This window comes from Canis lupus, chromosome 1, assembly GCF_003254725.2.
Source record: "Canis lupus dingo isolate Sandy chromosome 1, ASM325472v2, whole genome shotgun sequence".
NCBI classification, from domain to species: domain Eukaryota; kingdom Metazoa; phylum Chordata; class Mammalia; order Carnivora; family Canidae; genus Canis; species Canis lupus.
In genome coordinates this window covers 107,775,662-107,788,758 of record NC_064243.1, presented here as the reverse complement: position 1 = coordinate 107,788,758, position 13,097 = coordinate 107,775,662, and the positions used below count along the sequence as shown (strand labels likewise).

The 13,097-nt window shown below is 55.5% G+C and overlaps 1 protein-coding gene across 1 annotated transcript in view; it reads left to right on the top strand.

The window, feature by feature from the left end:
* The first annotated feature begins 2,163 nt into the window (after positions 1-2,163).
* The window catches only part of SULT2B1 (sulfotransferase family 2B member 1), a 34,460-nt gene continuing 23,526 nt past the window's right edge, over positions 2,164-13,097 (top strand). Inside the window, exon 1 of the mRNA XM_025424412.3 lies at positions 2,164-2,371. Within this exon, the coding sequence (XP_025280197.1) occupies positions 2,301-2,371 (71 nt within the window). The 5' untranslated portion in view covers positions 2,164-2,300. The remainder of the gene's footprint in view (positions 2,372-13,097) is intronic.

Genomic DNA, 13,097 nt, shown 5'->3' with positions numbered 1-13,097 from the left:
ATGCTCAACCACGGAGCCACCCAGGCACCCCAGTAGTTTTGTATTTATTCATCCAACAAAAATTTCTCTGGAACATACCAGAAAAATGACAAAAAGTTTCTAGGAAGATGCCACCAAACTGTCATCGGTGGTTCTCTCCGTGGATAGAAGGGGGATTATGGGGATCTTTATTTTCTATCTGGACTTACCTGCTCAGACATTTCCTCCTCCTCCCCTTTTTTAAAACAGGGTGCCCATATTCCTTCTGTGCTATAAAGATAAGTCGTTTCAGGTGAGAAAATTGGGCTTCGTGGCCAGATTCCAGGTGTCTGAGGGATCAGGAGACCAGCAATTGGGAAGAAGACTGGGGGTTGGACAAGCAGAGTGAGGTGTGGCCAGGGAATGGAAGTCCCAGGATACATGGAATACAGGCAGGAGGCCAGACCATCAGGCCACCACCACTTGGGACTGGAGGGAGGGGAGGGACAGCTCTGGGAAGGACTAGAAGCAGGGAGGCTGGGGTGAGGCTGGGGTGAGGCAGAGAGAGGAGGCCTAGGGGGACAGGCAGGGTGAGGGCATGGGATGGAGAGTCCCAGGAGGGGAGGGGGAAAGGGGCAGTGCCTGGGGGTGACCCGGGGACCCATGATGGGGCCATCCCCGAGATGGCAACCCAAGAGGATGGAAGATTCGGGGGAGCCACTGAGCTCCCACTCCAGATGGGCATGGTGTGCCTGTCTGAGCTGCCTTGGGGCGGGGGGGGGGGCGGGCAAGGTGCTGAGGCCCCTCAGGAGGGGCATCCTTCTGGGTCCAGGGCTTCCAGAAGCTCCTGGAGAAGAAAGGTTGAGGTCCGAAGGGCACCACCCAGGGGGCTACAGACATTCAGGCCTAGGGCTGCTTACAGGGGAGGGCTATTCACCCCCACATTCCAGATGGAGAGACTGAGGCTCAAGAGGGCACGTGCCTGCATCAAGGTCATGCACCGAGCAAGGGCTGGCGACCTGCTGGCCCCTGGGTGTGGGGGAGCAGAGAGGAGGGGGGCTCCCAGCTGCCTGGGTCCGGGGGGAGTGGATGAGGCCTTCCCAGAGGTGGAAGCCCAGCAAGGGGCCCATTTATCTCTGGAGGGAGAAATTGCAGGTCCCAGGGGCCAGAAGACCAGGAGAGAGGAATGCTGGGTGGAGGGTGCTGGGACCGTCCTGAAGCAGAGCTGGCACAGCCTGGTGACACCCTCAGCCCCAGAGCCCCAGCGCCCCCGGGAGGCTGGTCTCCATCACACAGCAATCAGAATTGCTGGGATTCTGGGCGAGGGATGGACCCACACACTACAGCCTGGGGGGGTGGGGCCGGTGGGGAGACCCTCCTGGCAGAGCATAAGCCACTGGGGGTCCGAGATCATCTAAGCAGCTCGCTGTGTGACCCGGGGCAGGCCACCTGCCCTCTCTGGGCCTCCACTTGCTCATCTGAAAAGGCAGCCACGGGGAGGGGGGCTCGCCAAGGCTGTCGAGGACGGGGAGGCCACAGACTTCGGGGGCAGACAGATCGGGCTGGGATCTGCTTTGGGCTGCGTGATCACGCTCAGGGCACTTTCCCTCTCGGCCTCAGTTTCCTCATCGGGAAAGCGGGTACAATAAAGGTGTCTGACTCATCCCCAGGAACAAAGGGGTCACGCTCAGGAGGTGGGGAGTGCTGTGCCCTGACCTCTCCTGTGAGGGCTGATGAAGCCAGGGCCTGTCCTCCTGTCCTCCAAGCCCCCGGGGGACTCAGCCTCTGCTCTGGGCCCCAGCTGCACCCCAGCCCTGCCCACCCCTGCTCCCCCATCCTCCCGCGAACACAGCAGGTGGTTCTAACAGGATCCCAGCCTTTCGAGCAGCGCCTGGCAGACCCGAGGCACTCAATAAATACTTCTTGAATGAATAGATGAGCGCGTGAGTGAATGAACTCTCTGAGATGAGATTAGCTTTGTCACATTGGCAAACTGAGACTCCAGGTGGGTATGGCCAGAACCACTAGCCTGGAAGGTTCCAGTATGGAGCTGGAGTTGCCCCCTGGACTCTGGCCCACGGCCACTGGGGAGATTCCTGAGATGTGCCCATCAGCCCTCCTCCCCTTCCCACCCTCGGAGAAGGGTGGCTCCCTCCCAGCCTCTCCCGCTGTTGGAGGCGTGGGTAGCAGCTGGGAGAACCGGCTGGGAGCTGCCCCTCCCCTTGGGCGCGGAGGTAGGCACCTGGCGGGCTCCTCCGGTGGCAGACGCCGCCGCCGCACATAGCTGGCCCCGTGCCTCCTGCTCCTGCGCGTCCTCCCCTCCCTGCCCTCACCGGCCTGCCATGGACGGGCCCGCCGAGCCCCGGATCCCGGCCCTGTGGGACACGCACGAAAACAACATCTCAGAAATCAGGTGAGGCCCGGGCCTGGGCACCAGCCAGGAGATCCCCACTCCTCCTCCTCCTCCTCCTCCTCCTCCTCCTCCTCCTCCTCCTCGTCCTCCTCCTCCTCCTCCCTGTCCCCGGAGGAGGTGGCCTGCAGGAAGAGCCATGAGCCTCTGCATTGGTGGCCTCCAGCCTCCTGCTGCCTCAAACTTGACCCAGACCAGGACCTGGCTGGCTCATGCTCTGGGTGCAGGTCTCTCCTGGAAGGGAGTGGGGCACAAGGCTGTGCTGAGTGACTTGCTGGGATGCCTGAGGTGTCCCCGACTGTCGCAGGGTCTTGGTTTCTCTGTCTTCCAAAGTCATCTTCCTGATAAAGGGCTGGATGAGGGCAGGAGTTGGGCTCACAGTAACTGCTCGGGAAACATAAGGGCCTGGGGGCCCCTTTTCTTGCTGGACGCCCCAGAGCACCCCCAGATGGGGATGCTTTCCCTCTCAAGGGCTCGGAATGTGATGCCTGCTGTGTTCACGGGAAGATGGGGGAGCAGGGGTGGGCAGGGCTGGGGTGCAGCTGGGGCCCCGAGCAGAGGCTGAGTCCCCCGGGGGCTTGGAGGACAGGAGGACGGGCCCTGGCTTCATCAGCCCTCACAGGAGAGGTCAGGGCACAGCACTCCCCACCTCCTGAGCGTGACCCCTTTGTTCCTGGGGATGAGTCAGACACCTTTATTGTACCCGCTTTCCCGATGAGGAAACTGAGGCCGAGAGGGAAAGTGCCCTGAGCGTGATCACGCAGCCCAAAGCAGATCCCAGCCCGATCTGTCTGCCCCCGGAGTCTGTGGCCTCCCCGTCCTCGACAGCCTTGGCGAGCCCCCCTCCCCGTGGCTGCCTTTTCAGATGAGCAAGTGGAGGCCCAGAGAGGGCAGGTGGCCTGCCCCGGGTCACACAGCGAGCTGCTTAGATGATCTCCGACCCCCAGGGGCTTATGCTCTGCCAGGAGGGTCTCCCCACCGGCCCCACCCCCCCAGGCTGTAGTGTGTGGGTCCGTCCCTCACCCAGGAGCCCATCTCCCCACCGGCCCACCCCCCCAGGCTGTAGTGTGTGGGTCCGTCCCTCGCCCAGGAGCCAGGGTGCATGGCGGTTGAATTCTGATTGCTGTGTGATGGAGACCAGCCTCCCGGGGGCGCTGGGGCTCTGGGGCTGAGGGTGTCACCAGGCTGTGCCAGCTCTGCTTCAGGACGGTCCTAGCACCCTCCACCCAGCATTCCTCTCTCCTGGTCTTCTGGCCCCTGGGACCTGCAATTTCTCCCTCCAGAGATAAATGGGCTCCTTGCTGGGCTTCCACCTCTGGGAAGGCCTCATCCACTCCCCCCGGACCCAGGCAGCTGGGAGCCCCCCTCCTCTCTGCTCCCCCACACCCAGGGGCCAGCAGGTCGCCAGCCCTTGCTCGGTGCATGACCTTGATGCAGGCACGTGCCCTCTTGAGCCTCAGTCTCTCCATCTGGAATGTGGGGGTGAATAGCCCTCCCCTGTAAGCAGCCCTAGGCCTGAATGTCTGTAGCCCCCTGGGTGGTGCCCTTCGGACCTCAACCTTTCTTCTCCAGGAGCTTCTGGAAGCCCTGGACCCAGAAGGATGCCCCTCCCAAGGGGCCTCAGCACCCTGCCTGTCCCCCCGCCCCAAGGCAGCTCAGACAGGCACACCATGCCCATCTGGAGTGGGAGCTCAGTGGCTCCCCCGAATCTTCCATCCTCTTGGGTTGCCATCTCGGGGATGGCCCCATCATGGGTCCCCGGGTCACCCCCAGGCACTGCCCCTTTCCCCCTCCCCTCCTGGGACTCTCCATACCATGCCCTCACCCTGCCTGTCCCCCTAGGCCTCCTCTCTCTGCCTCACCCCAGCCTCCCTGCTTCTAGTCCTTCCCAGAGCTGTCCCTCCCCTCCCTCCAGTCCCAAGTGGTGGTGGCCTGATGGTCTGGCCTCCTGCCTGTATTCCATGTATCCTGGGACTTCCATTCCCGGGTCACACCTCACTGCTCTCTGCCCCAGTGCCTTTGCATAGTCATTTCCTCCGTGAGGATTCCCAGAGAAGTCTTTTCTAATATCCAAATCTACCTCTGGCTCAGGTTCCTTCTGTGGCTCACTAGCACCCATGGTGATGGTTTGTTTCTAGAACCTTTTGAGACAGAGATTTCTTTGTTCCAGACTAATCTTACTCTGGGGGAGAAACCCATAATAGAGTTCAAGACAGAGCTGCTCTGGTTTAAAACAGGGGAGTGGGGCTGAGGTCCCGCTGCTCACCCTGCTGCATCTGTGGGAGCACTTGTCTTCCCACAGTCCCCACCTTCCTCAATGCCAGGGCCCCACCTGGTTGCCTCCACACCCACTGCAGCCTGGATCTCACACCTTGGGGCCTGTGCCTGCGAACATTCCTCTGCCTGGGATGATCTCTCCCCCTCTTGGGGCAAACTCCCTCTCGCACAATGCCAGATTCTTGGTGGGTCCCTGAGCACACTTCCAGCTTCAGACTCATCCCACACACCAAACGGGGGACTATTCACCGACAGGGACAGAGTCAGGCCACCTCGGGGCCACCTCGGGGCCCTGGGGAGTCTCTGAGAATGATGTCAAGGAATGAATGGAGATTAGGCAAGCCGGGAGCCAGGGCTTGCAGGATGAGTCAGGGCTGGAAGGCAGGTGAGCAGGGGCAGGGCAGGCAGGGAGAGGGGAGCGGAAGGGACCAGGGGCCAGTGGGAAATTCTCACAGGGACCAGTATTAGGCACAGCCACATGCGTGACTCTTAATGTCCAGCCAAAGAATTCGCAGGATATCTTCTGCAGCCTCGTTCCACTTTTTACACTCCCCCTTCCCCCCGCAGCGAACAAGAAAAGCTCGTGTATTGCTTTGAGGATACAGGCAACGGGACAAAACTCTCTTGAGCAAACCAAGAGACTGGCAAGGATTGCACTGAGTTAGCGGTTGCAGGGAGGAGGAACCCAGAGACGCCCGTAAGACACGGCTCCGAATGTTCTCGTTCCTCGTTTGCGGGGCTCGTGATGCATCATGCTCTATGAATTTTGTGCATGTTCCCCCGTAGCCGTGCATGTATCCTCTGTACAAACGGGGGAGGGTAAGGGCAGAAACAAAATTTGAAAAGGGAAACGTGAAGAGTAGGAGGCAGGCGGGACAGGGACAGTCGTGTTCAGAGCCCCCCGTGGCGGTGGAGGCCGAGGGGAGGCAGGCCCAGGCAACATTGATACCCCCGCCCCCCCCCCCCCCCCCCCCGTGCTCCTTTCTTGTGTGCTTGTGGGTTGCCTCGTAGCAACTGTCTGAGATTTACCGGCACAAATGATTAGCTATTGTCACCCTGTTTGCAGCTGAGATGGTTGAGGCCCAGAGAATTTGAGGGACTTGCCCGAGGTCGCACCACTGAGCAAGTGGGGGGCAGCCAGGATTTGAACGAAGACTGCCTGACTAGGGGGCCCTGGCTGGGGGTGCGCGAGGGGAGGGAGGGGAGGTAGCTCCAGCCCGGCTGGGAGGCTTTGTAGGTAGTCTGGGCTTTGCCACATTTCCTGGAGGGTCTGCATGCTGGGTTGCACCACCACCGGCCCCTGAGAGACAGAGACAGAGAGACAGAGACAGAGAGAGAGAGTTGAGGCCAGAGGAAGCCAAGCAGGCATTTGGACCTGCGGTTGCCACCCCTCCCTGCCTCCCTCTAATCTTGGAGAACCTCCTGCAAGGCCCGGTCTCATCTCTGCCTGTTTATGGCTGAGGTCTCTCTCCAGCCCTGCTTTTACAACACGGGCCCCCTCCTTCCTTGGGGAGGGCTGAGCCACTCAAAGGTTTTATTGGCTAGAGCCCTGCCAGTCACAGAGCTGCTGCTTTGCCCAAAGAGAAGGGGGGCGCTAATAAAAAGGTTCTAAGCAATAAACAAATAATAAGACATTGGACCTCCTCGCCTGGGTGGAATTTGGGCCGGGAGAGAGGGGAGGAACTCTGGGCTGCCTGCTAGTAAATAAAGTGCCTTGGGAGATGCTTACAGCCACCCCATCCCCAGTGACCCAGGTTTGCAGAGCCAAGGGGCAAGGGGCAGGTCACATGGTCTTTCGGGGGTCTTAGGAGTGGGGAGGTGGGACGTGTGCCTGGGGGTCCTACAAAGGGCCTGCGGAGTGGGAACATCCAGGAACCACTTGGAAAGAACTGAGCAGTGCAGTTGGCTGGAGAGAGGCTCTGGGAGGGAGAGTGGCACCTGGTGGACCCTCTAGTAGCATCGAATGCCAGGGCAAGGAGGGAGCCGCTGGGGCTGCTGGGGAGGCCTGGATCAGAAGCCAGATGTTGGGACCAGTCTCCCCCTCCCCCAGACTTTGCCACTGTGGCAAGAATGCCTGAGTCACAAAGGTCGAAGGTCGCAAGCAGGCAACCCTGGGCTAAGATCTTGCCCATCTTGCCCACATCGCTCACTGGCTGGGACAGGAGGGGGGGGCAGACAGAAGCGCCAGGAGCCACGCGTCTGTGAAATGGGTGCAGTAGGTGATGCCTGGGGACGGGCCAGACCTGGCGCTCTCTGCTGAGTCAGGGTTTGTGAGGTCTCTCCTGCTTCCTTCTCCAAATCCCGTGACCCCTCCTGAGCCAGGAACTCAGGTGCCAGGAAGGGTGGGGACGGGGTGAAGAATGGTGATAATTAGAACCTTCCTGAGCATTCGGCATGCACCAGGCTCCTCCAGGGCTTTGTGTGGATTAGCTCCTTGGATCCTCAAAACAGCCCTGGGAGGCTGCCCAGGTTAGGGTTCCTGTTCCAGATGGACACACTGAGGCCTGGAGAGGACCGCACATCTGAGATGTGCTCCAAGGGGCTCGCTCTAAACCCCATAGACAGGGGTGCCTGGGTGGCTCAGTTTGTTAAGTGTCTGCCTTCAGCTCAGGTCATGAGCCCCGGGTCCTGGGATTGAGTCCTGTATGGGGCTCCCTGCTCAGTGGGAGCCTGCTTCTCCTTCTTCCTTTGCCGCTCCCCCTGCTTGTGCGCGCTCTCTCTCTCTCTCTCTTTCTCAAATAAATAAAAATCTTTAAAAAACCCTTAGAGAAAGGGATCAGACAGGGCCTCAAACTGCAGTACGGGGCTGTCCCTCTGCAGCCATCACCTTCACAAGGAGCTTGTCACTCACATGGGACCAGTGAGTCTGTGGTCTGTCCATCCTCCAGACCAACGCTGTCCCCCAGACGCACACTGTGAGCCCCTTCGGTAAACATTTTCTAACGGCCACATTAAAAAAAGAGAGAGACAGCAAAAGACACAGGCAAAAAATCATTTTAATCAAAGATTTTATTTAACCTGCTATTTGTGAAATGTTCCCATTTCCACTTGTAACCGATAGAAAAATTATCAATGAAACATTTTCCATTCTTGGTACGTGAAGCCGCTGTCACCGAGTGGGTTTTTTCTTCAATGAGACACCACCTTCCATCAGGAAGGCTTGATCTGCATCTAGATCTCATGGCCTCACAGCTCAAAAAGTCAATTCCCAGGCTTGAGTTGTTCCAAACCTGCCTACAAAGTGTTCCAGTGGCTGGAATTGAGTGTCAGGTTACAGCTGAAACCAATAATAAACAAATTCAATTAAAATTGCCTCCTGTTGCTACGGCTACGTTTCGAGGGCTCACTGGCCACACGGGGCCAGCAGCTGTCATCGGGGGCGGTGCAAAATGGACTCTTCCATCATTTTGGAGAGTTCTGTTGGCTGGCATGGCTCTAGGCTGCGAGTGACCCAAGGGCCAGGGGAGGTACAGAGTAGGAGCTTAATAAATGCACGTTGGAAGGGAGAGAGAGAGAGGAAGCATTAGAGAGAAAGGAAAGTCAGGAAGGGCACCTGGGTGGCTCAGTGGGTTAAGCATCTGCCTTCAGCTCAGGTCATGATTTTAGGGTCCTGGGATCGAGCCCCAGGTAGGGCTCCCTGCTCAGTCGGGAGCCTGCTGCCCCCCTCTGCATGCTGCTTCCCTTGCTTCCCTGCTCGCTCCCGCTCTCTGTGTCAAGTAAATAAATAAAATCTTAAAAAAGAGAGAGAGAGAGAGAGAGAGAAGTCACAAAGAGCCTCAGGCTAAAGGCACAGGCAGAGATCTGAGGTGTGGTGGAGCATAGCGTATGCAGGGAACAAGCAGGGAACAAGGAGAACCGGGTGGTGGGAACGGGAACGGAACAGCACTGGCCGTGCTGGCATGGGGGCCTCAGAGGAGTGGGGGCCCAAGGGGGCGCAAGGAATCTGCTGGCCTTTGACAGTCAAAGCCTGGGGCCTCAGTACAAAGAAAGAACTCAGAATTTGAAGAGAGTGATTAATTTCTTTAACTAAGCTTTCCTCCAGGACTATGATTATTATGAAAGTAATACATTGAAGTAATGTAGCTCAAATGTTTTTTCAAAGTTTTTTCAAAGTTTGTGTGGATTGGAAATGCGCAGGAATTACCAGTGAGGGTGGGGACAGGGGAAGAAAGGAGGGAGGGGATTTACCCCCTCAGAACTTAAACTGCACAGTTACTATAGTCCAAACAATATGACTTACCCTGTGACCGAGCAATTCCAACCTCTGGTTATTTGCCCAAGGAAATGAGAATGTAGGTTGACACAAACACCTGGGTGATTGCAGCGGCTTTAGGCAACCTAGCCTGATCTGGAAAGAGCCATGAACAGGGGAGTGGATACGCACACTGTGATTTATTCACACAGTGGAATTCGACTCAGCAGCACAAAGGAAAAAAACTCTAATATACACACGAACACCTGTGAATGTCAAGAATGTTATGCTGAGCAAAAGAAGCCAGATGCAAGGGTGCATTCTATAAGATGAGAGTTCTAGAACAACCAAGACCAGGGGGATCCCTGGGTGGCTCAGTAGTTTAGTGCCTGCCTTCGGGGACCCAGGATCAAGTCCTGCATGGGGCTGCTTCTCCCTCTGCCTGTGTCTCTGCCTCTCTCTCTGTGTCTCTCATGAATAAATAAATAAAATATTTAAAAAAAATAGAACACCTAAGACCAGACAACTCCATTTCTGGGGGGCATTCGGGACAGAGGTCACCTCCCCGGCAAGGGCGGGGACAGATAACGAGGAGGCACCAGGAAACTTTCTGGGGGCGCTGGGCTCTTCTGTATCTTGACAGGAGTTCGGATTGCAGGAGGAGATGCGCTTGTCAAAACTCACTTAAGATGAATACAGCTCTTCAAAAGGAAAATAATTTTAAAAGGATGCAAGTGGGATATCTTGCAGCTATTTTTAAACAGAATGAGACGGCTGTGGATTGACCTAAAAAATAAGCAAGGTGCAGAGTAAGGTGCAAGGTATGAAATCGATATTTTTTAGAAGGAAGAGGGGAAGAGGGAGAGGAGGAGGGGGAGGAGAAGAGGGAGGAGGATGAAGGGGAGGAGGGGGAGGTGGTGGAGGAGGAGGGAGAAGGGGAAAAGGAGGAGGGGGTGGAGGGGGGAGGAGAAGAGGAATCAGAGCACTCTCACTGTGAACGCTTGCATGTGCTTCTATAGGCAGTTAGCTTACTCACCAAACTGGTAGTACTGGGATCCCCTAGGGCTGGCATGGCATTGTTGGGAGAGACCATTAACTTATTAATAAACCCAGATGATCAAAGATACAGAGATATGATCCAAGAATTTGTTATTTTCCTAATTAGATTTTCTAAAGAGAAAGAAAAAATACGCATGCGCCCTACTAAGGAAGTCTGGGAGACTTAAACATCCTCCCACTCGAGGTGCTGAAAGCAGTAGAAATTCATTGAGGGCTCATATCCCAGCCATTAAGTATTTTGAGTCATGTGGCCACGTGTTTGAGGGCCCGGGCTCTTCCACGGGTAGCTCCCACATCGCCCCCCCAGACATCTCTGGTCCCACCTGCTGAGAGCAGGGGGTGAGCATGGAGCAGTCACTGCCGCTGTGCTTGCAATTCAGAATTCAAGGGGTGCCTGGGGGGGCTCAGTGATTGATCACCTGCCTTAGGCTCAGGTCTTAATCCCAGGGTCCTGGGATCGAGTCCCACATCAGGCTCCCTGCAGGAAGTCTGCTTCCCCCTCTCTCTGCCTCTCTCTGTCTGTGTCTCTCATGAATAAATAAATTAAAATCTTTTTTAAAATTCAGAATTCAAGACGTAGGGGGTCATGAAATGCAGATTTCTAGTCTCCCAACTACCCCAGACCCATCCCTGGAGTTAACCACTTTTAAGGGTTACCTGCCAGAAATTTGTCTTCATGGGTGTATCTCATCTCAGTTCTCTCTTTTGAAAACAGAATCAAGGTTCTACTTTATGCCTTTTAACCTTTTGTAATATCTGGGACATCTTGACAAATAAATGCCACCTCCTTATCCCTCCAGTCTTTCAGCGTGAAAATGTCAAAACATATAAAAAAAAACCTTGGAAGAATTATCCACGAACATCCCTGTGCCTACCACCACTAAAATTTTATTATATATGCCTTAGCATGTATGTCTGCATCCATCCTTATTTGTGATATGTTTTCAAAGTAAGCTGCAGACACCAGAACATTGCATCATAAACATTCCCGTTTATGGGATTTTCTTTTCTTTCTTTCTTTTTTCTTTTGTGTGTGTGTGTGGGGGGGGGGGGGTAAGATTTTGTTTAAGACAGTGAGCAACCAAGAGCACAAGTAGGGGGCAGAGGGCAGAAGGCAGAGGGAGAGCTGAGCAGGGAGCCCAACACAGGGCTCGACCCTGGGACCCTGAGACTATGACCTGAGCCCAAGGCAGGCGCCTAACCAGCTGAGCCACCCAGGTGCCCCTGGGATTACCTTTTAATAGAGGATATATAGACACAGTATAGTGCACAAATCTGAAGTGCACTGGGTTTGAGAAATACACCTGTGACCCCCATCCCTCTCAATAAATAAACACCTCCTTATGAATGGTGGGATTCCAATATTTATGAGGCCCTGGTGTATTTATCCAGTCCCGTGTTGTTTCAAGTCTTGTAAATGATCCTGTAGTAAACATCCCGGTATATATTGAATTGGGCACGTCCTCAAGGCCACCTGTCTATTCCATACATTTCTAGGGATCCCATTATTTGTACCTCCAACAGATAGGATGGAGGAGCCAGGCACTGATTCTTGGAGGTGGGACACAGGGGGACAATTTCTGCTCCCTCCTCACTCCCCAACTAGTGGGGCTGACTGATTATAAGATGTCAATGGCCAGGGGCACCTGCGTGGCTCACTCGGTTAAATGTCTGCCTTCAGTTCAGGTCACGATCTCAGGGTCCTGGGCTCAAGTCCCGAGTGGGGCTCCCTGCCCATCTGGGAGCCTGCTTCTCCCTCTCCCTCTGCCTGCCGCTCCCCGCTCCCCGTTTGTGCTCTCTCTCCCTCTCTGTCAAATAAATAAATAAAATCTTTTTTTAAAAAAGTGAATAACCAAAGAAATTCGTTACCAAGTATTAAAAGGGCTGCAAAAGAAGCAAACAGGATGCAGAGATGAGTAACAATGCAGACACAGGGGGTGTCTCCCGCTTTAGCGGAGGTGGTCTCCATAATTAAAATGTTGCCAAGTGATCTCCCAAAGAGGTTACTCTAATTGCTCTCCTGCCAAGAGCCGGCAAGTGAAAAGAGCCTGTTTGTCTGTACTCTGGCCAAGGCATGAGTCATTCCCCCTGGAGATGGAGCGGCCCAGAGATGGGGATGCTGGCCCAGATGGGCTGTAAGCGGAATTTCAGGAGGTGAGGAGAGGTCCTCCCGGCACCGAGAACCACCCAGACGGAGGCATGGGGTGGCTGGACCGGACGCTGCACAGTGTGTCCTGGGAATGAGGCACGCTGAACCCAGCACAGGCCCAGGGACTCTTGGCACTGTTCCCCAGAGGGAGCAGGTTGACCACAGGCACCGGCGTGAGTCAGCAGGACGGCCCAGTTGGGCTGCTAAGAGACGTCCTGCAGCCTCATCACATTCCAGAAGGATAGGGCCGCTCACAGGGAGGGGGCATTCCAGCCCCCTGCAGACCCCAGAATCCCTGCAGCTGATCCTGTCACCTCCTTTGCACACGCACGCCCCCCCCCATTCTCCTTCCCTAGCCTCCTTCAGGTCACCTCTTCAGAGGACCCTCCCTTAAAACCCACACCCTCCCCCAGATGCTCCCTATCCACCCCCCCTCCAACCCTGCTCTGTTTTTCCCCATCACCATCCGACATACCACGTTTAAAATGTTTGGGATTCAGGGGTGCCTGTGTGGCTCAGTCGGTGGTGGTGCGACGACTCTTGATCCCAGACTTGTGAGTTCGAGCTCCATGTCGAGTGTAGAGATTAGTTAAAAACACATCTTTAAAGAACACACTCGCACACACATGAAAACGTTTGGGGTTCAGTTTTGTCCTTTGAAACACAAACTGCAATAGGGTTTTTGATCACTTAGTTTCGCTCTTCTATCTCCCAGCGCCTGGCACATAGTAGGAGCTCAGTAAATATTTGTGGGCTGAATGAATCAATTTGCCCCATCTCAGGCAAAAAGGCCTAAAGCTCCCAGGGTTGGAGAGCTCTCCTTGGACATACGTCCCTAGAAAAGACGTCCCTATAGCCTCTGCCACTGCTTATTCTTTAAGTGAGACCAGAGAGGGCTTGTAAGCGGCCTCAGATCACAGAGCAAATCCAAGGCAGGCCTGTAACCTAGGCAAGCGTCACTTCCCTGCACATCCCTGGGCAGCCCAGAGGCTCTCTGGCCAACAGGATGTTTTGTTATAATCATAGTTAATGGGCATTAAGCATGTATTTGA